This window comes from Hyperolius riggenbachi, chromosome 11 (assembly GCF_040937935.1).
Source record: "Hyperolius riggenbachi isolate aHypRig1 chromosome 11, aHypRig1.pri, whole genome shotgun sequence".
Lineage (NCBI taxonomy): Eukaryota > Metazoa > Chordata > Amphibia > Anura > Hyperoliidae > Hyperolius > Hyperolius riggenbachi.
The window spans coordinates 59,508,266-59,536,259 of NC_090656.1; the positions used below are offsets into that span (position 1 = coordinate 59,508,266).

Genomic DNA, 27,994 nt, shown 5'->3' on the forward strand with positions numbered 1-27,994 from the left:
AATTCACAAATCTGATTTTATTTAATTACACACAATTGATCCCTACAGAAGTATGTTAAAAAATAACTTTTAATAATAGATTTAAAATGTTTTTACTTATTTATTGTTTTCTCATAATACACATAACCAGGATGGGACCATACGTATATAAGGAAGCACTCGCACAAATTTAACAGTTTCTATGTGACCGTGCTTCTAGGCCCAAACACTGGACTAATATAGCCTTATTTTCTACATATAGATAAAGATATGGACCCCCCACCAATCCATATGTAGCCAGGTGTATAGTGGCCCCAGTATATGTAGCCAGGTGTATAGTGGCCCCAGTATATGTAGCCAGGTGTATAGTGGCCCCAGTATATGTAGCCAGGTGTATAGTGGCCCCAGTATATGTAGCCAGGTGTATAGTGGCCCCAGTATATGTAGCCAGGTGTATAGTGGCCCCAGTATATGTAGCCAGGTGTATATGTCTCCAGTATATGTAGCCAAGTGTATAATGGCCCCAGTATATGTAGCCAGGTGTATATGTCCCCAGTATATGTAGCCAGGTGTATAGTGGTCCCAGTATATGGACGCAAGTGGACGCTGTTCGTGCAGCTAGTCTGGTCTAGTGAAGACCAGAGCAGCGGCACGCACAGCGTCAACCCGGAACACTGGAGGAGGCAAGTCACGCCCACTAGCCAGGTGTATAGTGGTCCCAGTATATGGACGCAAGTGGACGCTGTTCGTGCAGCTAGTCTGGTCTAGTGAAGACCAGAGCAGCGGCACGCACAGCGTCAACCCGGAACACTGGAGGAGGCAAATCACGCCCACTGATGCCGCTGCCAGTCACCGCTGCCAGTCACCGCCGCAATCTTTATGGAGGGGAGAGCCAGGGAGAGGAGCCCCAAGGTGAGGGAAGGGGGGGGGGGGGAATGTCCACCCTTCCCCGCTGCTCTGCCCAATGCTCCACTGCGCTGCTCCCCTCCAGGGTGCTAGGGGGGACGGCGCCACTCTCCAAAAAAAGAGAGTGGACGTCGTCGTCCCAGGACTCGACCCCTGATCCTGGGTCTCCATAACACCTGAACAGTGCCACAGGCTGATTGCCTCCATGCCACGCCGCATTGAAGCAGCCATTTCTGCAATAGGATTCCCAATCAAGTATTGAGTGCATAACTGAACATAATTATTTGAAGGTTGACTTTTTATGTTTTAAAAACACTTTTCTTTTTCTTTTATTGGTCGGATGAAATATGCTAATTTTTTTGAGATAGGAATTTGGGGTTTTCATGAGCAGTATGCCAAAATTATCAATATTAAAACAATAAAAGGCTTGAACTACTTCAGTTGTGTGTAAAGAATCTAAAATATATGAAAGTCTGATGTTTATCAGTACATTACAGAAAATAATGAACTTTATCGCAATATGATAATTTTTTGAGAAGATCCTGTATATTAGCGGATGGCCTGGCATTGCCCAGGTATGTATTTTGCATCAATAATTTGCATTGAAATGAAACAAATCTGATTGGCTGTGGCTACATCCCCTTTTCTGAATTTAAACCCCAATCACCCAATAACCACAAGGATTGAGGCTTGTGCCATTAACAGTGCAAGAATGGCAGCAATAAAGTACTCCCCTTGAAAATCAATAGCTGATTTTTGATTGGCTTTTGTAGGCTCCACCCACTTTTCTGAATATTAATCCCAGTCACCCAGTGACCAACAGTGCATTGTTTGAGAACCCTACCATTAACAGTGTAAGTAAGAATGGCTGCAGTTTACAGTGACATAGTGGCATTTTTCCAGTGACATTTGTATTTGTCTCCGCCCACTTCTTGGGTATGAGGATGAAAAGTATCCTATATGTTATTTCAGGTGATGTATGTGTGTGCCAAATTTCATTCAAATCCGTTCAGCGATTGTTGCGTGATTGAGTAACAAAAATCCAAACTTTTGCATTTATATTAGTGAGATATATAAATCTTACCAATACCGTTGTGTAAACCTGATCCCCCCAACGATGCCGGACGCTAACTGACCTTCCCCCACCAATAACGCCGCAATACACAACATATTGGGCGCTGCACAACTTTAGTCACCCCCATGTTAATTGCAGCTAAGAGGGGAATTGTGGGCTCCTATGGGCACCCTCATAGCCGCAATTCACATGAGCGCCTAAACTTTTGCTTTCACCATTCCAGCACCAGGAAAGAAGAAGGTGCTGATTGGTTACCTGTGCATGTCGGTAATCCTGAATCTTGGCCAGCTCCTCTGCCATGTTCTTCAGCGCCGTCCTTAACTCTGGGTTCTCCGTGTTGCCGAAGTCCATGAGTTGTTTGACCAGCTCGTCTGCTTTGTCCCTCAGCTTGGCGGTCTTCCGGGTGTAGGACGCCAGTATGGAGCAGAACTGCCCAAAGTACTTCTCCGAATTGGTGACGGTGTTCTCCATGAGCTTGACTTGGGCATCTCTAAGAAGGGATAGATAACAAATCAGCAGTCAGGATTTTAGTAAAGCAATTCTCTGCTTTCCTCAAAAGAAAAAAAAAATCCTTATCAAAATCATCTCCATGTACTTCAGATCTGATCGTGACTCTGAACTTTTCCAGATGCTTCACTGGGAAAACTGCCCTCCTCTCCTGTCAGCCATTACTGAGATGAGTGTGAGTATTCCCCACTTCTGCCTGGGCAGAGCCAGCATCCCCACAGAAAAGTGCGTTCATGGCAGTAAACTGAAGCTGTAGGGGTGAGCAGGGAGAAAGTTTTACATCCTGCTTTGTGCACACCTTTGAACCAACAAAAAATATTTTTAGCACAAAGTTGTATATTCTTTCCAAGGTTTCCAAAAACTTTCCTAAAAAGGAGGTTGTAGTAGCTACAGACTGAAAATTAAACAGAAGTAGTGAGATTGACTTTCAAAATGACATGTTAAGCCTGGTACACACTTTCAGTTGTGATTGGCCAAGGGCTGACTAATTTTACCACTTCCATGTAGTAAGAAGGTCAGATACTGAATACTATGAGCAGAATGTGTAAGTAAACCCTCAGGGTGCATGAAGGTGGTAAAATTGGTCAGTGATTAGCCAGTCATAATTGAAAGTGTGTACCAAGTTTTACGCAGTAAATTTGTGTTTACATTTTTTATAAAGTGGTGCACTAATATGGTAGGTCCCGTACACACTAAAAATTGCAATCACAAGCACAGTGCGACTACAATTTTTTCTATTTCGAAAAGGCACATTCCGGAGCAATTGCAGAACAAACAGGAGTTATCACAGCAGGATTGTGGTGACTGGCAAAATGCATTAGCTTTGAAAAAAAAACGAATTGAAGTGGATGCAGAGTGAACAGGTCCTTAAAGTAAATTCCATGCAAGATATTATCCTCTTACTGAGAGTTCTGTTTGCTATTTTATTTACATAGCACCAACATGTTACACAATGCCCTACAATAAGGTCTAGTCCATGAGGATGGCTAGCTGTGTCCGTCCACGTCATTTAGTGCTGGGATCTACCACATCCTTAGTTGATTATACAAGCTCCACGGTGGATGGAATTTTCCGAGATGCTGCATGTAGTTTATAGCATCGGTTGCGTTTGTGATTTTGTATCCCTTTGGCCCCATTCACATTTAAAAGCGCAAAACGCCGGAGATTACCACCGGCGTTTTGCGGGAGTGATTTTTCCGCGATTTAATGCGAAAAAATTCACTGGACATCGGAGAGATTTTTCCGCAATTGCGTTTAGCGTTTCTATAGCACTGAAACGCGGTCGCTGGGAAATCGCCTGAAAACGGTGCAGGCGACACATTTGCGTTTGGCGACTTGCGTTAATTGCTGGCGATTAACGCAAATCAGCTAAGTAAGAACGGGCCCATAGGGGGGCCGGAGTATACATAAAACGATGTCTCTGCGGACCAGACAGTGCAGCATACCCAGGTGACAACCTGAAGTCCAATTGGACAGCAGTGTCACCTGATGTGGAATTTGATTGGAAACCATCGAATTACTACTTTCTGGCTTCCATGTGGATGGGTGGTGCCAGCACTGCTATTCTATATGCGGACCACCAATATTTAAAGATGTAGCTGACCGCATCTATAAGTAATACATTTTGTGTGTGGGGGGCTGGTAAAAAAGCCTCAGGGTGCCGCATTTGGCCCGCGGGCCTTAGTTTGAGGACCATTGCCCTAAAGGGATACAAAAATCGTGAACACAACCAATGCTAGAAGCTATTGGTAACATTTGTAGATGACAAACCTGCATACATGAGTGCAAACTGCAACGTATGAGGAGAAGAGACCCAATCCAGCTTAGCTAAACTCCTCTGTGGAAACTTCAGCGTCCAAGAAATTATAAGCAGATATTTTTCTGGGTGCAATTATATTCCTCTATATAAACGTTCTTTATGCCATAAAATTTTATTAGGGAAAGTTCCTTGGGCAATAAATTATATTTCCAGACAAAATACTGTGTACAGTACATTATACTCTGTACAAAGACCTGTGTGCAAGAAATTATTCTTGTGGTGCATGCCATGTGGCACATGGAAAACCAGGGCTGTGGAGTCGGAGTCAAGGAGTAATTTTGGGTAACCGAAGTTGGAGTTCGAGTCGATGGTTTCATAAACTGAGGAGTTGGAGTCGGATGATTTTTGTACCAACTCCACAGTGGGTTTTAGACTAAGGAGTCGGAGCAATTTTGGGTACCCGGACTCGGAGATTTCATAATCTGAGGAGTCTGAGTTTTTTGTACTGACGCCACAGCCCTATGGAAAACAAGCTACTAAATCCTGGTACACACAACCAATTTTGATAAGCCAATCATTGGCCAATTTTTCACTACCATGTAGTATGAGAGCTTACTTACACAATCGGTTTACAGCATTTAAAATCCATTGGCACTCATACTACACAGAGGTGGGAAAAATTGGCCCGTAATTGGCCAATTGAAATTGGATGCATGTACCATGCTTTATTGAGAATGCAGGTAGCCACACACTTGTTGATTTTTCTGTTCGATTCACCGTAGGTTTGAGCACTCTGAGTCTGCCACAAAATCTATGCCCCAACCTGTGTAACCGATTGATTTAGATCAATTTTGGCTGATTAATCGGATGCAAAAACTAAATCTCAATTGGTCAGGGTAGTGGAGAGGGAGGGGGAGAGGGAGAGGGAGAGGGAGAGAGAGAGAGGCGGTAGACTTTCGGGCCACAGAGTTGCAACACTGGTCTTAATTCACGGAGCTTTATCAAACACTTTATCGAACGTTTGATAATTTCCCCTCTCGCATGTGTGTTAACACTGCAAATCGGTTTGTAGTGGAAACAGACCAGTATAGATTTACTGTTCAGTGTTTAGCCCCCTCTACACCATTCAATTCCAGATTGGATCGAATTCAATTAGATTGATTAAATCCGACATGTCCGATCAGGATTCAATCAATCATGTGATCGATTTGCATTGGAAACTAGGCAAAATCAATCACACGATCGATTGAATCCCGATTGGACATGTCGGACTTAATCTATCTAATCGAATTCGATCGATTGCACCTGGAATTTATTGATGTAGAGGGGGCTTTTCATCTAGAAGATAATGAGAAGACAGAGGAGCCCCTTTATTTACATAAAGAGATAGCACATTCGCTTGGCCAGCAACACTACACTGAATTCATATCAACAGCTGATCCCATATCATATGTACAGCTGATCCCATATCATATCAACAGCTGATCCCATATCATATCAACAGCTGATCCCATATCATATCAACAGCTGATCCCATATCATATGTACAGCTGATTACAAGCGCTAATTTACTGGTTCCACCCAGATTTTCCTTCTCCAGTAAGGGCGCGATTCCACTAGAGCCGGCTCTTCCGGGTCTGTGGGGAAAGCAGACGAATCCCATCAGCCGTGCTATGCATGGCTATGGTATCCACAGGCTCCCGCGCCGATTCAGATGGAAAAGCTGGCCGGCATTACCATTGCACCCTATGACAGAGTTTCCCCACACTATTCGCCTGTGGGGAAACTCTGGATTTGCGGCGGTTTCTGCTTAAGTGGAAACGCGCCCTAGAACAGCGCCCTATTCTGAGTTCCAGTTTCCAGACAGGACACGGTGTTAGCGACATTGCAGGGAGTCAGCTGGTGACTAGAGATGATCAATGAGATGCAAATATTTCCGAGTTCATGCAGGCTTATGTAAGTTTTATATGCAAATTTATGCTGATTGAAAATGCACCAATCATGTCCCACTAAAGTTTACTGTGATTGATAGGTCTATTTACCAACTGAATACATTTGCATACAAATTTACATAATCCTGCATTAACTCAGAAATATTTGCATCTCATTGATCATCCCTACTAATAAGGCTCAACACACACCATACAATCTTGGTTGTTCAATCTTACCTCTTTTGTGTAGTACAAGAGCTTATCCAATCAATCATTCAAGATATTTTCAATCTGTTGGCCCTTATACTACATAGATTTGGTAAATCTGTACAACCGAGATTGTATGGTGTGTGTTGAGCTTAAGTGAACTGTAAAAAAAACAAAACAAAAAAACATATACTCACCTATGTAGAGGAAAGACTCTGGATCCCACAGGGCAGGGGTTCTCAAACTGGGTGCCATGGCATCCTGGTGCACCTTGAGTATCTTCCAGGGGTGCCTTGGAGTTCATCCCCATCCTTTGTGCACTGCCATCAGGCAATGCAACCGCACATTGATATACAATGTGGCTGCATTACCTGCCAGTTAACCTTTAGGCCTCTTTCACACCAAGACGTTGCGCTTTATGGGACGTTAAGGTCGCATAACGTGCCACTAACGCAACGCATGGTGGTGTTGAAGTTGGACATCACATTGAGCCGCGTGATGAGGCTCTTGGTGCTATCCTGGGAAGTCCGGATCTTTTCAGTGATTCGGATGATTCGAATCGGATCATTGAAAAGATCCGGATCTTTGAACCGAATCTTTGAATCATTTTACTAGGGAAGCAGGAACTAGGAGTGCAGCAGAGTGAGAGGTGCATGAGAATGAAGGCACATTGAGGGTGCTAATTGGGAAGGGAGAGATGCAGCAGGAAGATTGTGCTTGTGCAGTTCCTGTTTCTTCCAGACATCCACTGTGAACCGAATCCTTCATTGTGATGATCCTGATGATTCGACTCAAAGATCCGAATCGTTCATGATCTGGACAACACTACAGTGCAGTGAATATTAATTAGCCATGTGGCTAGGAACAATAGCGGACTCTCCCCTTACTGAGCATGTGCAAGCAGTCTTACGCAGCTAAAACCACCTATAACGCACAGCACGCTCCACTTTCTTTGAACGTCCAGCGTTACACTGTAACGCAACGTGGGCACTGTGAACAGCCCATTGATTTTTCATTACTGTGAGTTAGGCTGCGTTACAGGCTGCTCTAACGTGCGCCACTGCACCTGTAACTTCCCACTGTGAAAGCAGCCTTAGACCAGGGTTCACATTAGAGTTAAAAAACGGTCCATTCCTGGATCGGAAGGGAACGGATTGGAACAGATAGGAATGGATGGAATATGAACCTATAGATCCGTTCACATCCCTCCGTTCAAACGGATCCATTCCGCACGATCCGCTGATCGGACCGCAAGTTTCCTGCAGCACCAATTTTTCTGGACTGCTGAACCCAGGGGAACGGAAACGGAAGCTGAAGCACTGCATTGGGGGCAATGAGAAAACGGAACATTTCTTCACATTAGTGAACAAACGGACAATTCTAAATAGAAAAATACACTTTGAGGGAGAAGGTCTAGGGGAATGTGGGGAAACAGAGTGAAAACGGAGCCGATCAACTGGTGATCAGATCCATTTGCCACTTCAATGCAAGTGTGAACCGGGCCTTAGTTCCGGTAGCCAAGGTTGAAGGTGAACGTCAGAGGAAACTGGGTGGAGTGACAGATCAGTGCGGCTTGGCCAGGGTAGATAAGGAAATGTTTGTCCAGCTAATGTAGGTCCACTTACAATCTGGAGTTGGTGCTGAGGTGATACTGCCTCACTGGCTAACTGGAGTTGGGGATGCTGCCTAATGGGGAGGGAGGGGGGTCACTGATTATTTGAAGGGGAGTGCTGCATATGTAGAGGGGTAATGCTGCCAAACATGGGGGTCGCTGACTATTTGGTGGTGGGTAGTGCTGCCTAGGTGCCTAACAAGGGTTATAACAGCATTGTGGTAGTTGTTTTTGCCCAGGGGTGCCTTGAAAGAAATGGCAAAGCCACCAGGGGCTCCCTCACCCAAAAGGTTTGAGCACCACTGCCATAGAATCTTTCCAAATCTCTCTCTCCATGCTCTCCTCCCAATCTGTCCCCCAATGAAAATATTCAGCTCGGAGGTCAAATACGTCTTTAGCAGCCTTTGAAAGTACTCTTGTCCCCAAGTATCTCCGAAGACAAGCGGATGTGTACTGCCCTCATACAGGTCCAGGCGTGCACAGTACAGTTGCACCCACCTTTGAAAGCACTCGGGAACGCGAGTGCTTCTGAAACCTTCTATGACGTCCCAAATGTGCCAATTTTGAGTGATGGAATGAGGAGACGGAGAGAGGATCAGGAAGGCTCCATAAAATCCAGAGCCATCCCTCTACACAGGTGAGTCGCTAACTTTTCTTTACAGCTGACTTCATGTTTGCTTTAAGTTGCGAACATGGCTTTGCTTTGGATGTGTTCAATAAGAGTTTAGTGCCTGGATAGTGTACTGGTGAAGGGCTCTGCCTCTGACACAGGAGACCTGGGTTCAAATCTCGGCTCTGCCTGTTCAGAAAGCCTATTCAGTAAGGAGACCTATGGCAAGACTCCCTAAGGGCCCTCTTTCCCAAAGCGAGATCGCGCCTCAGAGTGATTTGTACCGTGATTTTGCAATGTAATGCACTGCATATGCAATAACAATCGTGGAAAAAATTAGGGACTTTTAGAGATTGCTAGTTGAAAAGGGCCCCAACAGTGCTACTGCTTACTGAACGCGCTCTTAGTGGCTGCAGCTCTGGCGGTTTGAGCCTGCCAGGAGAAAAGCGCAATATGTTCTGTGTCTAATGGCCTTCACTTAAAAGTGCTCCCATTCCTCAAATAGCAAGTCATAATTTCTCTAACATTTTTAAAACACAGAATTGGCCTTTGTAATGGCCACACGCTTGGGCATTTGCTTACAGGAAGCGGCTTGTGCCACCGTTCTAGCTTTCCCCATCTAGAGTAATCCAAGCTACCTGGGAGAGAAGTATGGAGAGACTATATCCCTTCACAGAGCATTGTGCACAATGCAGACAAAGCCTCCAGAGAAAGTCCCGCGGGTAATATTACATGCCCGGCAGAAAGTGGCGAGAAGGATTTCTGCTAGAAAGTTTGGTTTCTATTTCCCTGAACAGAACTATCCACACATCGTTGCAATCAAAATCTCATTTGCAGTTATCCCAAATGCCATTACACCGTGGTTTTAGCAGTCATCTGAAACCAAATATTCTCTCCACAAAGCGAAATCAGGCTCAATTCACAAAACAATAAACACGTGTGCTAAAGTAAAATGTTTTGTACAAATAAACAGATGGATTTTATTCAATATTTCTGCAAATGTCAATTTACAAAAACTGTTATGCTGGGTACACACGATGAGATTTCCCGCTCAATTTGCGGATCAATTCGATTATTTCAAACATGCTCGATTGGATTTCGATCGTTTCTGCCATCGATTTTGCATACTTAACATGAAAAAAAAACGATCGAAATCCAATCGAGCATGCAGTGTTTTCCCCAGGCTCTTTTAGCTGGGTGGTCCACCCGGCTAGTTTTGATGAGCACCCGGCTGTCATCGGCTCACCTCCTCCTATTCTGTAAGCATAATTGCTCACAGCAGCACTGCCCCTGCATTCTCTCATCTCGCCCCACCCGGCTACTTTTTCATGCCACCTGGCTGAAAAAAAATTCTGGGGAGAACACTGGCATGTTTGAAATAATCGAATCGATCCGTTCGATCCCGCGAATCGAGCGGGAAATCTCAACATGTGTACCCAGCATTAAAGCATGGGTAACTCTAAACAACGACAGAAAATGTACTCTAATACTGGGGTGAAATGGCTCAAAAGTGCTCATTACAACACATTAAGGGCCCGTTTCTTCTTGTGCTGCACACGTCTGCAAGACGCAAGGCGGCACTTCCAGGTCTGCGGGGACGCAGACGAATCCTATCAGCCGTGCCATGCACGGCTATGGGATTCGCAGCCTCCCGCACCATTTCGGATGGAGATGCTGGCCGAATTGCTAGAAGCAATTCGGCCGGTGGCGCTATTGATCCCTATGACAGAGTTTCCCCGCGCTATTTGCCTGTGGGAAAACTCAGCAGATTCGGTGCAGAAACCGCGCACTTAGTGCTTCATGTAATGCATTCCATATCTTACCTCTAGCCTGCAGCGGATAATGAGATTGTGCCAGCGACAGCTATAGGGATTCAGGTGCGGTAAGGGCCTGTTTCCACTACACGCAGATTGGATGCAGAAAAACTGACTCCAATGAATGTCTATGGGCCTGGTTCCACTAAACACGATTTTTCTGATGCAGATTTATCCCATAAGCATTCATTGGAGTTTTTCTGCATCCAATCTGCGTGTAGTGAAAACAGGCCCTAAGCGTTTAAATGCTGCAGGCCTGAATTCGCATGCAGGGTAAACGCTGCAAATCACCCACAGTGGAAACAAGTCCTAAAACCAGAGTGCTGCATCCAGTTCGGAATTCAGTTATAGGATAGCCAATAACTGGGCTCCAACCCTACAGCCATGGCGAGCATGACTGCCAATATCCGGGGTTAGCCATACATAGGAGCCACTAAAGCTGAATATTCACAGCAGGGGCGTAACTACAAATCTTGGGACCCCCCAGCAATACTTTGATGGGGATTCAATGTGCATAGCATCTCCCTTGCTTCTTCTTGGTGACCCTCACAGCCTGGGAGGCCATCTTACAAGGCTCATAAAACAAATGTGGCCATCAGGGTCTTCACACCCATCAGAGAAAGGAAAGGTTAGTAGTTGCCCATCCCCCCCCCACCCATACGCAAACACACTTCTGAGCCCCCCTGCGGTCGCTCCCCCCCTAGTTACATCCCCGGATCACAGCGACGTTCCCAGATCCCATCTTCCTGCAGACAAGAGCACGCAATGGCACAGGAGGAGCACAAACGAGAGTTGAAGTGATAGCGGTACTTTGTTTCGGATTCTATCTGCCGTAACGTTCGTTATCACCAAACGTAGTTTGTATAATCACGCCTGTACCCACGTCACGAGATCGCGGAACCAATCGCTCATAAAAAAAGTTGAAGGAAATATCGTGCAGTGGGTATGGGCCTTAACACACCTCCTCCTTTGACACAAACTTCAGGCCCCTAGCCAGAGTTCCGCAGCTACCTTTGGGACTGCCAACAATCTAAAAAAAGTGTTATGCCAATGAAAATGCATGCAGATGAATCCCTAGGAGCACCTGTGATTTATCAAAAATGCAAATGCGCAGAATTTCCGGGAGCCGTTCGCTCCACTGCAAAGTATACCAGCACCTCAAAATCGCACCTGGGTCTCTTCCACCATGCCGCAAAACAATGCCACAAAAACAAATGCCACACAATGACTGACCTAAGTGCTGGGGCCCACTAGCAGTGCTTTTTCAGCGCATGCTGATCGCCAAAGCGCTGTTTGGAAACCTGATTGCAAAAGTGCTGCCTGCAGAATTTTTTTTAGCAATTCTGGAGCGTTCACATTGAAGGAACGTGTGACAAAGGCATTCCTGGAAGGTTGCTCTATGAATCGCACACAAAATCATGGAGTTTTGCAATAAGGCCTGTTTCAGATGACGCCGACATGTGGTGGTGTTAGAGGGTGGCAGAGGACCGCAACATGTCCAGTCGAGAACGGCTGCAGCCGCGCTCAGATCTGACTCCATGGGGAGCTGCCTGTCCAGCGCCGGTACTGAGCACTAAAAAGCGCCCAGCCGGTGGAGAACAGCAGCTGACAAGCGGTGAATTCACTGCCTGTCAGTTGTGTAAGAGGGGCGGACATTGGGCATTTTTGGATTTATGAAAAGCGCCTCCCTGCCTTGGGGACAAGATATACTGCTGCATTGGTGAGCTGATTTCAGCAATGCGTCTCAGAGTGCAATACACAGGGACATCTGTGCTCTGCGCAGCATTCTGACAACTCAACGCTGCATGCATCTTGTGTGCAGTCAGCGCTGCCACATTTAGTACAGTTGAATGGGGTCAGCGCTGCGAAGCAACACAGGTGTTGTGCATTTCTGTAAAACAAATGGCCTGCCTGGCAGAGCAATGGGCCCCGATCGTTTTCAGTGCAGTAATTTACTGCTCCGCCCCCCATTGCATCGCAAAAAATTACATTCATACCCTGAGTCACAGTACGCAGACAGGGTCATAGGCATAGCGCCACCCCCATGCACGCACTTTACCATCCCTTGCCCACTGACTAATCCCTGCTGGACAGGAAGTACGTCACTGGGATTCCCGGGTTCCCCCATCGTATTTGCGTTGTTACACACATATGCGCCTCCAACGTATATACATTTTCTGCGTCGCCCATTGACTTACATGCAGTCATTGCGGAACTCCGATTGTAACGCGCTGCTGACTTTGCGTCGGCTCATCAGGCACTTCCAGGGCAACGTGATGCGATGGGGTAAGCGTGCTAAGCCCCATAAGCCTTTCATTGCTGTTGCGTTGCCCTGCGTGCAGAAATGCAACGCAATGAAGGCATCGTAGTGTAAGGCTAATTTCACACCAGGACGTTGCGTTAGAGGGGGCGTTAAGGTCGCATAACGTCCCCCTAACTCAACGCCTGGTGGTGCTGGATCTGGACGTCAGAGTGAGCCGCGTTGTGCAGCTCACTCTGGCGTCAGTGATGCCGTGATGCGCACTCTTGTGCGCATGCGGCATCACGTGGTCCCGCCGGCCAATCGCCGCACAGAGCGGCTGCTCCAGGAAGTAAACACTGCACGTCATAACGTGCAGTGCATATTAATTAGCCATGTGCCTGGCCGCTCTCCGCTCCTCCCCAACATTACTGAGCATGTGCAAGCAGTCTAACGCGGCTCAGCCGCGTCCAAAGTACTGCATGCAGTACGTTGTCTTGTGACGCAGCGTTACAATGTAACGCAACGTCCGCACTGTGAACAGCCCCATTGATTTTTCATTACTGTGCGGTGGGCTACGTTACAGGCTGCTCTAACGTGCGCCTGTAACGTCCCACTGTGAAACCAGCCTAAAAGGGGCCTCGAACTTTGTGGGAAATCTGGGTGCGGCAAAGACCACAATAGTTCTTGCGGCGTCCAGTGGACAATGGTAGTAGTATTAGGCTGAAATAGTGATAGGTTAGTGTAAGGAGTAGATAGAGGGAGGGTTAATGTTAAAGGAAAATTAGATAAGGCGAGAATAGAATTCTGTAAAATCACCAATACAGTATTCTATTATCGTAGTTATCCAGCTCCCAATAGTAGTAGACTATTGGCAGCATTGCTTAACCCAGTGCCCATTTTTGATAGATGTGTTTCCGGTACCGGCGCGCAATTCCAAATGCAGTATTCTGCTCAATACAATATTCTGGTGACATTTGAGTGCAATCCAGGGTGCAAGGTTCTGCAGACAGCCGGGTGGCCATTTCAGCCCTGCATAGAGGGTCCTCGGAGGGCTGGTTCACACCAGGAGTGATTGCGCTGTGCTTGCCGATCCGAAGTGCTAGTGCAGTGTCACCCCAGTGAGGGTGTTCCCACAGCAGCATTGCTATTTGGTAAAAATTGCAAAGTGCAGCATATTTTGGAGCGAGGTGCGTCAATAAATGTGCAAAAACGCACATTCATTCCCAAATCGGTCTGAAATTTGCTGTGCAAAATTGTAATTGCAATGCACTAACCTTAAGGGTAGGGTCACACTTGAGACCACAGAAAAAACGGCAGTGTTTTTCCCGCAGCCAAATCAGCACTAGCCGGCAGCCAGCTGAGAACAGCTGACTGTCGGCAAAGGTGACTGAACACGTTAAAAAGTGAGTGTTGCCTCCCCTCCTTGCAATAAAATGCACAATGCTTCCAGTGCACTGCGATAATGTATTGGGCAGGATTATGTGCGCCCATAACTTTTGGCAAGTTTGACCCTAGCCTGAGCAATATTGCGCCAAAATATTTGACTGGTCCTTTCTGCCAACCCCAAAGGCAGTCTCCTGTGCAATACTCTGTAGACAGCCTTGGGTGGCTAGTTTAGCCCCCCACAGACAGCGCAATATTCCACAAACAGCCACCACAATATTCTGCAGACAGCCCCCCCCCCCCCCACAGACAGTGCAATATTCTGCAGACAGCCCTCCCCCCACAGACGGCAAAATATTCTGCAGACAGCCCCCCCCCCCCCCCCCACACACACACACACCATGCAATATTCTGCAGAGTGCATCCCACAGACAGTGCAATATTCTGCAGAGTGCATCCCACAGACAGTGCAATATTCTGCAGAGGGCGCCCCACAGACAGTGCAATATTCTGCAGAAGGGCGCCCCACAGACAGTGCAATATTCCACAGACAGGCCCCCCACAGACAGTGCAATATTCCACAGACAGGCTCCCCCCTCCACACAGTGCAATATTCCGCAGACAGACCTTGTTGGCACTAGCCACCCCCTCCCCCCAAATCAAGATCGCTCCCTCTGTCCAACACAGGGGTTTAGGCTCCTTTCCTCCCCCCAAATAAGTTATCTTTCCCTCTCATTTCCTCATATTCCTCTCAGGAGAAGCGTGCACAGACTCCCCTCTCCCCCCAGGCACTGCAGGCAGCTGGGATTGTCTCACCTGGACAGGACGAGGTTCATGCTGGACGGAGGCTGCTGCGGGTCTCTCCAGTCCGGCCTGGCTGAGGCGTCTGTCGCCATGGAAGCCACAACACGGAGTCAGGGCGGCTCCTGCTGTCTCCAGGGCGATGTTATCTCCTCACAACAGGGCTGCTGCTTCCTCTCCGAGCACACAGACAGGAGCCAGGCAGCCTTCACCCAGCCCGCCCACCGGCCTGTCACTGAGGTGCTGTGAGGTGACCTGGCAGCCATCTTGTACCCCCTAGTTTGAGGAGGGCACAGGGGAGTTACTTCTTCCCATGAGGGGGCTGCAGATTGATTCAGCATCACACAGGGTTCCAGGAAGCCATCATTCAGCCCTCCCATAGAGCCTTATTAATCCCTGCTGCCATTCACTGATGAGGCGGGATAAGGGCACCTGGAAATTTGGCCGCCCAGGAAAGCAGATATGGTAAATTTACCAATATTCTACTATTAAAGTGTAAAGAATGATTGAAAAATACCAGTTTTCAATACTGATATTTTACTATTGGTAAACCTACTCTCACACTGAATCCTCCCCCCTGACCTAACCGTTCCCTGCACGAACCCCCTACCTGAAGCCTAAGGCCCCTTTTACACTTAATCAGTTGGTATGCGTTAGTATTCTTAAGGAGTACATTTGAAATCGGCGCCGGTAGACTTGGGCGCAGGATACAGCGGTATATAGCTGATCCTGCTTTTGCACAAGTCCGGGCCGATTTAATTACTATTCCCCCTCCAGGCCGACATGGATAGTGGGGGAATGAAATAATTCGGCTTCCAGCGATTGCTGGAGGCCGAATTATTATGTTTTTAAGCAACTTTGGCTCCGTCTTCTGACGGAGCCGACGTTACTCACTGAACGCTTCAATAGGAATGATTCCTATTGAAGTCTATGGAGGCGCTGGCTGCGCCCAAATCGAGCAGCGCTGAAAAGCACTGCTCCGTTCTTAAGGGCTCGTTTCCACTAGTGTGGCGTGCGTCTGCGAGAAGCATGCGAGCACTGAGCGGGTGGGCGGGATTGCAGGCGAATCCCATCAGCCGTGCCATGCACGGCTATGGGATTCGCAGCCTCCGCAGCGAATTCTGCTGGGCTTTCCGGCCGAATCGCTACAGCAAGCGATTTGCCCGCCGACACCATAGCCTCCTATGGCAGCGTTTCCCCACGCGATTTGCCTGCGGGGAAACTGGAATCGCGACAGTTTCTGCACTAGTGGAAACGAGCCCTTATGCGGTAGTACACGTGTTTTCCATAGCAGTGCATTGGGAAGATTTCCGTGAAGACGCGTTAAGTGTGGAAGGTGCCATAGGAAAACATGGGCATTACTTTGAAAATCAGTTTTCTTTCAGTTATAACTGAGAGCAACTGATTAAGTGTAAAAGGGCCCTTCCTCTAACTGTACCACAAACCCAACCCAGCAGAAACACCCTACCTGACACCTAACCATTCCCCCGTACAGACAACCTTCCCGACACCCAACCCCAAACTACCCCCTTACATGTACAAACCCTACCTGAAGACTAACCCTAACTGTACCCCCCCCCCCCCTACCGGACGCTTGACCATTCCCCCAAACAGACACCTTTCCCGACACCCAACCGTCTCCTCCCTGCAGAAACCCAACCTGAAGCCTAACCGTTACCAAAACCCCAGTCCCTTTTCAGTCGGTAATTTACCGCAAGTGCATTTCTGCATGCGGAAAATGATTGTGAATAGAGCCCATTGTATGCGAAAGTAGTACATGCAGCAAGTTTTTTCCCTGCATCGGGGTACCGCTCCAGGTGTGACCCAGCCCATGAGCTGGTGTGATTCTGCATGCAGGAAAACCATGTGTGATTTCCCCCAAGTGTGACCCCTGCCTAAATGCAGAGGAATTATCACTAGGTACACGTGTCAGGTGCTTTGTGTTAGGCAGCATTTGGCAGCATAGTGGAATAGATATATCTATAAAAACTGTACCAATATTATTATCATTGATTTATGAAGTACAAACATATTCTGTGGCGCTGACGTATACAGAAGAATGATCGATTTTGACTGGTTGCTCTGAGCAACGTTTTCTCCAGTTTTTGTTGCTCAGATCCTGAACCTGAACCTTGCACAGGATGGCCTAGTGCACACCAGAGCGGTTCAGCTGCGGTTTGCGATCCGCTTGCGGGTGTGGATCCGCTAGGGTAATGTATTTAAACGAACTGGTGCACACCAGAGCGGGAGGCGTTTTGCAGAAACGTATACTCCCGGGCTGCTGCAGATTTTGGATTGCGGAGGCGTTTCTACTTATGTTAAGTATAGGAAAAACGCAAACCGCTCTGAAAAACGGCACTTCAGAGCGGTTTGCCAGGCGGTTTTTGTTACAGTAGCTGTTCAGTAACAGCTTTCCTGTAACAATACATGAAATCTACTACACCAAAAACGCTTCACAAAACCGCAAAATGCTAGGTGAAACTCTGCAGAAAAATAAGAAAAAGCTTTTAAAAATCTGCTAGCATTTTGCGGATCTGCTAGCGGTTTTTGGTGTGCACCAGGCCGATAGGAGGAAAATAGAGAGAAATGCACCCTGTATGTATTTAGAGAATTTAGCTAGTTATCTATTTTCCCCTCATCTGGGACTAATTACCACCATAATTTGATTTCTCAGCTATGTCAGCTCAGGAATCTCCTCTGCCACAGCACAGCAGCTAATTTGTAAACACAGGATGTTAACAATACGTGTGCTTCCATAAAAGCAGGAAGTAGACACACTGCAGATGTATTGCAGGATTTGTATCAGCTGTAACAAAGAAATGTTTTTCTTTAAAGGTTATTATGTTGTTATCTTTTAGAGCAGAGAGGAAGTTCTGAATTCAGGTCCGCTTTATAAAGTCTTCTTTTTTCATCTTAATTCACTACAGGTCCCAGTTTTATGTGTGGATAGTAATTTTAGTGAGTAAATGTGGGCTGTAGCTGCAGCTTGGTAGTCATTTTGTACTACAGACAGCAAATAAGAGTGGTGGGAATGGAGACCTTTTCTTGGGCAGAAAATGACTTGTTCAGAGGGAGCGGCGGTGTTTGGGTGTTTGAGATACCCCTTGAGTGACAGCGAGCCCTCCACTACTACCGCCAGATATACAACAAGGCCCCCTCCAGCGCACACAGAGCAGGGATGGCATTGTAAGTGTTAATAGCGCCATTCAACAATAACGAGATGCTGACTTCTAAAAGGAAGTGGCAATAATAGCCCTCCAGTCACCTGTGATGCAGAGAAGTTATTATGTGAGCTTTTAGTGACAGACCTCCCACCGTGCAATCTGCAGTCACACAGTAATCTGTAGTAACCCCCCTACCACCTCCAATCGATTTATTTCTGTACAAATTATTATTTACTTTAACATAGCACCAACATCTTCCATAGCGCAGTACATAGTACAAAACAAATAGTGGGGAGTATAGATGTATACATGAAAAAAGGGCGCAGGGGATTGCGGCTAGTAGAATCTCGCTACAATTAGCTATATTCTACTGCTGGATTCGGATAGTAAAATACCGGTAATGTTTACTGATATTTTACTATGGCTAAACCTAACCCTTCTCTCACATAGAACCCTCCCTCTACCGATGCCTAACCCTAATTCCCCATGGTGGTGCCTAGCCCTAAGATACCCCCCCACCCACCCTCGGGGCATGGTAGGTTTTTTTCCCATAAGGGCACCTGCGCCCTTTTTAGTATAGATACATGAGATGTTCAAAACTGTACAATCAGGACATCCAGCCATACTAATACATACATAGCTGATGTGTGGTTTGAGCCATCATCAATACTGGTACATGTTTTTATGACCAATCAGAGCAGAATGAGTAACAAAGAGAAGGTCCCTGCCCTTGTAAGCTTACAATCTAGATGCAGTGTTCCCAACCCTGTCCTCAAGGCCCACCAACAGTGCATGCTTTGTGGAAATCCACAGAAGGGGTTAATCCGCACTGCTAAGCACAAATTACCTCACCTGTGAATGTTTGTGGTTTTCTGCAAAACATGTACTGTTGGTGGGCCTTGAGGACAGCTGTACGATGCTCTATGATGCGCTTGCGTACTGCTGCATGCATTCTGCCCGCAAGTGCAGAGCTGACCCATTCACTGTCAATGGATGGGATCAGCAGCGCAGCGGGTAGCGGCGCAGATGGCGTGCGATCGTACGCGTTGCATTCCGATCGCACGGCCATCTGCACTGCATTGATGTGAACGAGGCCTTAGGGCCCTTTTCCACTGCAAAATGCAACTGCAAACACATGCCTTTTTCTTTTTTCCCAATTTTGATGTGTGTTTTTTGTGCATTTTTTTTTATGCATTTGCATTTTCCATTTTTCTGATTGGCAAGTGGCAAGTGTTGTCTTGAAAATAGATACTAGTGGTTAAATCAATACAAAATGCAAAACGCATTTCAATGCGTTTTTCATGTGTTTTTCATGTGTGCCTATACTTTACATTGAAACACAAAACGCATCATAATCGCACAGACATGCGTTTGCGTTTGTTTAAAAATCGGAACGCAGCAGTGGAAAAGGCCCCCAAGATTCTTATTTTAAAGAGGCTGCACTTCAGAATCAGCAAACGCATGCGTTTTGCGTTTTTGGCAAAAACGCAGCTAGTGTAAAAGGGCCCTAAGCCTGCTCTGCAGTCACCCAAAGCCACATACACACCTTATCAATGTGTTACCGAAAATAATTTTACGGGCGGTTTCGTGTAGCATTTTTGGAATGATTGTAGTGCAGATGCAGGAAAACACCCCTGCTACACTTTTAGCTTTACCCCAATTTTACACATGCCACAGCCTCTTCCTCTCATATACAGTTCTGTGGTCTCTAGTGCTCCACCCTCTCTCCTCTATACAGTTCTCTAGTGCTCCCCCCACCCCCCATGCCCAATAGCATCGCTGATGGTTTAGTGACCCCCTCTTCATAAACAATGGATTCCCTGATAGTCTAGTTCCCCCTTCTCCCATCCCAAAAGGATTTCCTGCTGGCATGTACAGTGGTGTGCAAAACTATTTGCCCCCTTCCTGGTTTCTTATTCTTTTGCATGTTTATCACACTTAAATGTTTCTGCTCATCAAAAAACGTTAACTGTTAGTCAAATAATAACATAATTGAACACAAAATGCAGTTTTAAATGATGGTTTTTATTATTTAGTGAGAAAAAAAACTCAAAACCTACATGGCTCTGTGTTAAAAAGAAATTGCCCCCTGAACCTAATAACTGGTTGGGCCACCCTTAGCAGCAATAACTGCAATCAAGTGTTTGTGATAACTTGCAACAAGTCTTTTACAGCGCTCTGGAGGAATTTTGGCCCACTCATCTTTGCAGAATTGTTGTAATTCAGCTTTATTTGAGGGTTGTCTAGCATGAACCGCCTTTTTAAGGTCATGCCACAACATCTCAATAGGATTCAGGTCAGGACTTTGACTACGCCACTCCAAAGTCTTCATTTTGTTTTTCTTCAGCCATTCAGAGGTGAATTTGCTGGTGTGTTTTGGGTCATTGCCCTGCTGCAGCACCCAAGATCGCTTCAGCTTGAGTTGAGGAACAGATGGCTGGACATTCTCCTTCAGGATTTTTTTGGTAGACAGTATAATTCATGGTTCCATCTACCACAGCAAGCCTTCCAGGTCCTGAAGCAGAAAAACAACCCCAGACCATCACACTACCACCACCATATTTTACTGTTGGTATGATGTTCTTTTGCTGAAATGCTGTGTTACTTCTACGCCAGATGTAACGGGACACGCACCTTCCAAAAAGGTCAACTTTTGTCTCGTCGGTCCACAAGGTATTTTCCCAAAAGTCTTGGCAATCATTGAGATTTTTTTTAGCAAAATTGAGACGAGCCTTAATGTTCTTTTTGCTTAAAAGTGGTTTGCGCCTTGGATATCTGCCATGCAGGCCGTTTTTGCCCAGTCTCTTTCTTATGGTGGAGTGGTGAACACTGACCTTAATTGAGGCAAGTGAGGCCTGCAGTTCTTTAGATGTTGTCCTGGGGTCTTTTGTGGCCTCTCGGATGAGTTTTCTCTGCGCTCTTGAGGTAATTTTGGTCGGCCGGCCACTCCTTGGAAGGTTCATCACTGTTCCATGTTTTTGCCATTTGTGGATAATGGCTCTCACTGTGGTTCGCTGGAGTCCCAAAGCTTTAGAAATGGCTTTATAACCTTTACCAGACTGATAGATCTCAATTACAGTACTTTTGTTCTCATTTGTTCCTGAATTTCTTTGGATCTTGGCATGATGTCTAGCTTTTGAGGTGCTTTTGGTCTACTTCTCTGTGTCAGATAGCTCCTATTTCAGTGATTTCTTGATTGAAACAGGTATGGCAGTGATCAGGCCTGGGGGTGACTACAGAAATTGAACTCAGGTGTGATAAACCACAGTTAAGTTATTTTTTAACAAGGGGGGCAATTACTTTTTCACACAGGGCCATGTAGGTTTGGAGGGTTTTTTTCTCACAAAATAATAAAAACCATCATTTAAAACCGCATTTTGTGTTCAATTATGTTATCTTTGACTCGTAGTTAACGGTTTTTGATGAGCAGAAACATTTAAGTGTGACAAACATGCAAAAGAATAAGAAATCAGGATGGGGGCAAATAGTTTTTCACACCACTGTACATAACAATAGCCCCCACAAACCTGCTGTTACTGTTCGCTCCAGGATGTAATGTAGCGCAGCAGTGGAGCATTATACATTACCTCTCCTGCGGCAGGACAATCACAACACTTAGGGCTCGTTCTCACTTGAGCGGGAATTGCGCGATTCCCGCTCACCGTAAACCGCTAGCCCATGTAACACTATGGCAGTGTTCTCACTGCCGCGATTGCGTTAACCGCAAACGTGTTACATGCAGCGGTTTGCCAGCGATTCCGGAGCGATCGCGATTAGCATGTATAGAACCGCTAATCGCCATCCTTCCCAAAACGCTACGGTTTCCAGAGATTTTTCCGCGTTAATCGCGGGAAAATCACTCCCGCAAAATGCTAGCGGTAATCGCTAGCGGTTTGCGGTTTTAGGTGTGAACGGAGCCTTACCTTCCCTTTACATGGATTTTAATAGTTGTATACCATTTTGTGTTATTCTATTCTATTATTATTATTTGTTTGTTGTTTCTCTTATATCCAGTTATTCCTGACGGAGGGTTATAATTCTATGTTGCACTCATAATGTGTATTTTAGGGAGCTGCAACTACTATCTCAACATCAAGGCCAAATGGTTTCACAAACTTCTGTTTTGCATAGCATTTTAGTAAGAGGGCTTTCTTGGTCCTTTTTAGGTGTATGTATATGTACAGCTCAAGTCCCCGGCAGCGTAAAAACGATTCCCCCTCCGAGCTGTCGCTACTTGGAGGGAGGTGTCATTCGTGCCAGAGCCCCGATTTACCCTTACGTGCCCCGCTTAGTGTAACATTACTGCTATCGGGCGCCTAGTTTCAGCGCTCAGCACCCTGTGCCGAAACCACCTGCTTCGCCTTTTCCAGACCCTTTCACACTCCTAGAATTTCTGGTTCACCATGAGTTGCTGGGCAATCTGTTAGGATGAGAATTATGTAAGTGATAGTTTAGTCCTGTATTCAGTCTTAACAAGGAACTGTGGTGAAAATAACGTAATGAAAACAATTGCTTATGTTTTGTTTTTTCAATATTCACTATTTAGTTAGTGTTTGTCTACTACAATCTTTCCTCACCTTGAAATTTATCACAGGTGGCGACATCTTTAGTCCTGTCAGGCGCAGCACTGCTGAATGTTTGTCTCTGAGAATTCAGTGAAAACAATAATTGTCCTCAATTCACTAAGATCATGCTGGAGATAATAAGGCAAGAGAAAACATACCTCCACACAGTGAGGGCTGGAACCCACAGGAGCGCTTTTAGCAGCGTTTTGGCAGCACTGCGATACGCTAGCAGTTTGCCAAAACGCTGTGCTAATGTTAATGGATGGGGCAACTTCCACAGGAGCGTTTGCGTTTCTCAGAAACGCAAACGCAGGACCTGCAGCATTTTGGGAGCGCTAGCGCTTCAATGTAAAGTATTGAAACGCTAGTGGAAACGCTCAGCAAAACCTAAACTGAGCGGTTCTGCTAGCGTTTTGCGGTGCAGCGCAATGTAACAAAATGAAAAATTATTCACACGACCAATCAGGATAAAACCGCAAACCGCAAAACGCTACGCACCCGCTGGGCAAAAAAATACAATGTTGCAAAACGCGACCGCAAACGCGCATGAATCCGCTTGCAAACCGCTGTTACAAATTGCTAGCGGTTGCGTTTAGCGTTTGCGGTTTGCAGTGGGTTCCAGGCCTGAGAGAGTTATCTTATCTCTTCATTCCTTAAGTTACCTCCGCTGTAGTTAATTTACTTCCTCTGTAGTTAATTTACCTCCTCTGTAGTTATTTTCACACGCCTGTCTTTAACTCTGGAGTTATTTTAACCTCCTTGGCGGTTAATTTTTTCTGCAAAAATTGCAGAATTCCAATTTTTTTTTTTTTTTTTAATGTTTCATGTAAAGCTACCAGAGTGGTAGCTACATGAAACACCACTAGAGGGCGCATGTGGCCCTCTAGTCCGATCGTCGCCGGCATCTATAGCAAACAGGGGAACGCGTATATAACGCGTTCCCCTGTTTGGCTTCTCCTGTCGCCATGGCGACGATCGGGATGTCGTCATGGACGTCAGCCGACGTCCTGACGTCAGGGACACACGATCCAGCCCATAGCGCTGCCCGGAACTCATTGATCCGGGCAGCGCAGGGCTCTGGCGGGGGGGGGCCCTCTTCAGCCGCTGCGTGCGGCCGATCGCCGCAGAGCGGCGGCGATCAAGCTGTGCGCGCGGCTAGCAAAGTGCTGGCTGCGCGCACAGCAATTTACAAAATGAAAATCGCCCCACCAGGGGCTGAGATCTCCCCCTGCGCGGCATAGCCCGAGCTCAGCTCGGGCTTACCGCCAGGGAGGTTAAGGATTGGAGAGTTAACTTAAAGACAGAAGAGTTAACTTTAGGCTTGCCTGAGGTAAAATGTTTCCTGAATACTACATGCCTTATCACCATGGTAACAACTCTAGAAGAGTTATTAAAGACAGGAGATAAGCTTAGTGAATTGAGGCCAATGGCCTCAATTTACTAAGATCATGCTGGAGATAATAAGGCAAGAGAAAACTTACCTCTACATAAGAGAGAGTAATCTTATCTCTTTATTCCTTAAGTTACCTCCTCTGTAGTTATTTTACCTCCTCTGTAGTTATTTTACCTCCTCTGTAGTTAATTTACCTCCTCTGTAGTTATTTTCACACGCAGTTAATAAACAGCCTGTCTTTAACTCTGGAGTTATTTTAAGGATTGAAGAGTTAATTTAAAGACAGAAGAGGTAACTTTAGGTTTGCCTGAGGAAAAATATTTCCTGAATACTACATGCCTTATCACCATGGTAACAACTCTAGAAGAGTTATTAAAGACAGGAGATAAACTTAGTGAATTGAGGCCAATGTCTGGTCTCCCAGAATGCTCTTGGAGGAGAATTCTGCAACACTGGGTGACGGGGCTTCATATCAATATACAGCAATATATAGATTTGGGAAGTGGTCTATGTGTTTCCGATGCTGAAACCATGAAAATTACTGTAAAAGTGGCTCTCCTGAATAATTTACTGCATTCTACTATCTGTCAATATACAGGGCCTCTTTAATAATAATAAATAAATCAGGGAGGGGGAACTAGGGCTGTCATGTCATATAAAAATACTGGACTTTAATACTGTGCAGATCAGCTGCCTGCTAATCATCAGCAAGTAGCCAGGAGAGTGCTGACTTTACTACCTGTCTCCGATTACCAGCGGCAGCCAGTAAAAACAGATGGATGCTGGAATGACAAAACACGAAAATAATATTTTTAAACTGTTTATTTTGAAGCCAATAAAAAAAAAATAGGAAGGGCTGGTCAGTCATCCTTGGGAGACTCTTCGTTTCGGCTGATTATACCGGGAGCGAGATGACTAATTACCCCAAACTGCACCAAGCAAATGCAGAAAAAAAGATCCAGTGAATGAGAGGTTTATTCATAAACTGCTGGAGAATAATGGAGAATTTTTGGACCGAGTTAATGGAAATATAATTCTATGGGGCACAAATCTTTATTGTTTCACTGTTTGCAGCAGTTAGAATGCTGATAATTGGGAGGGGGGGATGCATTATCTTAAATGTTCTTCAGATTCTTCTGCTGATTGAAAAAAAAAAGACCAGATAGCGTCAAAAATTATACAGCATGCTGATTGCCCGCGACTGATTCCAGCTGGAAATCGATCTCGTTCTCAATCGAAAGGAGATCGCACGGGCTGAAAAATATTGTTTGAAATACTGGCTACATCGATCAAAATGTTGGATATCGTTCCATGTGTATGTCCTTTCGATCAATTTCAATCGATATCCAAATGGAAAAATGATCAGAAATCTGATCAGAATTTGGAAAAAATGCATACATGTGTACGCTAGCTTTCTTTTATCTCTGATCAATGTCCGATCTGAATATCGATCTGATCAATCACTTATATAGAATCTGAAGTAAAAATGACATGGTGTGTACCCAACTTAAAGAGAGACTGAAGCCTTCCAAAATACCCATTTTTATTCTGCAGGTTTCTTCATCACCGTAACCCAAGCTGATTCGCCACAGAGACGCAGCAGAACGAGGTCTTTATCCCCATGAAATCCCGGGGCAAGTTTCCAAGACTTTCCAGGTCGTAGATTTTTCTGCCCGGGTAGAGGCAGAGCTTTGTGCTGTAGCTCTGCCTCCAGTACAGTCAATCTGTGCTGGTCGGAGCCTCTCCCCGACCCTTTCAGTGAAAGAAGACTGAATAGGGCGGGGAGAGGCGGGGAGAGGCGGAGATTGACGCGAGTAGAGGCAGAGCTACTTCCCAAAGCTCTGCCTCTACCCGGAAGGAGCCCCAAATCTTCCCTCTGGGATTTTGGGGGGATTAAGACCCCGCAGCGAATCAGCTTGGATTATAATAATGAAGAAGCCTGCAACATAAAAACAGGTATTTTGAAAGGCTTCAGACACTCTTTAATATATCTGCTGCTGAAGACATTAGCCAATTGTACGCTTAAAAGGGAACTGAAGTAAGAGGTATACGGAGGCTGCCATGTTTATTTCCTTTTAATCAATACCAGTTGCCTGGCAGCCCTGCTGGTCTATTTCTCTGCAGTAGTATCTGAATAACACCAGAAGCATGCATGCAGCTAGTCTTGGCAGATCTGACTTTAAAGTCTGAAACACCTGATCTGCTGCATGCTTGTTCAGGGGCTATGGCTAGTATTAGAGGCAGAGGATCAGCAGGGCTGCCAGGCAACTGGTATTGCTTAAAAGGAAATAAACATGGCAGCCTCCATATACCCCTCTCTTCAGTTCCCCTTTAAAATGAACCAGAGATGAAGCACCCTCATGTATTTTACCATATATATCAGTGGGAACATTAGAGAAAACGCCTACCATGCATTCTGTTTCATTCTGCACTGCACAGCTTGCTTCTAATCAGCCCTGATAAAATCCCTGCAGTACAATACTGATTTTCTGATTGGTCTAATGCATACATGTCAAACTCCGTCCCGCTGGCCAAATCTGGCCCTCAGTACCATTAAATCTGGCCCTCAACTGGTTTCTCCACTTTACATTGTGTTTGGCCCACTCTAGACCCCCAGAGAAGCTATATTGGAGGTGAAGCCCTAGATCACCAGGGAAGCCATATGGGGAGGTAGGAGAAAAGCCCTATCCACTAGGGAACTGTATAGGAGAGGGTGGGGGCTTCTAGACACCAGGGAACTGTATAGGAAAAGGAGGACCACTGTATAGGGGTTGGAGGGAGGCCATTAGACATCTGGGAACTTTATAAGGGAGGGAGTGGCCAGTAGATATTGAGGTTGGCCTGCGACTAGGTCCCAGTGTACAATATTGGCCCAATTTGCATTTGAGTTTGACACCCCTGGTCTAATGCTTTTGAGTCATGTGATTGGCCTAAAAGTTCTTGGCTATGTGGTATTTGGGTGGAATTCCAATTCTGCATACTGATTTCTGTTGCGGAAAGACGATTTCTGCCAGAAAATCGTCACAGCTAGAAAAGCTGCAACTACGCTGTACCAAGTGCGTCGGGGGGGGGGGGGGGGGGGGGAGTTCAGGGGTTGATTTGCTGAAGAAATGTGTTATTTCATATCTCTGGCTCTCTTCTTTCTGGCAAAGCCAGGAACTAATCAGCACCCTCTCATACAGAAGCTCCCCCCTCAGTGGCAGCTAGTAATGGGAACATATTCCCTCAGGCCAATGGGTGTGATAGGAAGAAGAGGGGGGATCTGTGGCCATGGATCCACCTGATGCGTGTAAAGAGATATGTTTCCTCACAGCTGTACATACAGCGGTATGATGTATCTTTATTACAGCTTTCCTTTAAAGGGCGTTTATCTCTAGTCTGACATCCGGTGAACGCGGGGTCGCAGCCTTCACTCAGTCCATTTCCAGTCTATTTATAGCATAACAAGCATCTGGCATTAACACAGCTAGACCTTTAGGTCACCATCCCTATTCATCCACTAGATGGTGCTGCTCACGCAGCTTTTAACCCTTTCACAGTATTATTCTGCTTTGTTAACCATCATAGCAATAGGGGGTGCAGAGGTTGCAACTGTACAGGGGCCACTGCCTGAAGGCTTACAATCTAGAGGCAGAGGTAGGGACACAAAAGGTAATCGACCAGAGTTCAGCTGCGGGTTTAGAGCACTGGCTTTTAATACTATCGGTCCCTGCATACTACAGGAAAACCTTACAGCGCTTGAGGTTCATCCTTCCCTACGCTTGTGGATCATGGAATTCCTCACCAACAGATCCCTAGTTGTCAAGCTGGGAGCTATCTCATCACAACCAAGGATCACCAACACAGGGGCCTCCCTCTATACCAACAATTGCAAATCCACAGCAGACTCTGTCAAAGTCGTCAAATTCACAGACGACACCACTATAGTTGACCTAATTACCAAAATTGAGGTTGACAGAATATGCCACTGGTGTAGAGACAACAGGCTTGTCCTCAACACCACCAAAACAGTTTAGATGATCATTGACTTTAGGAAGCATGCCTCC

General features: G+C 46.0%; 1 protein-coding gene across 1 annotated transcript in view; it reads right to left on the bottom strand.

The window, feature by feature from the left end:
* CIBAR2 (CBY1 interacting BAR domain containing 2) overlaps positions 1 to 15,107 on the bottom strand; it is a 75,802-nt gene extending 60,695 nt beyond the window's left edge. The window contains exons 1-2 of the mRNA XM_068261589.1: positions 14,842 to 15,107; positions 2,216 to 2,450 (exon numbers count right to left, since the gene is read on the bottom strand). Coding sequence (XP_068117690.1) covers positions 2,216 to 2,450; positions 14,842 to 14,921 — 315 coding nt within the window. The 5' untranslated portion in view covers positions 14,922 to 15,107. The remainder of the gene's footprint in view (positions 1 to 2,215; positions 2,451 to 14,841) is intronic.
* Between the last annotated feature and the right edge of the window lie 12,887 nt (positions 15,108 to 27,994).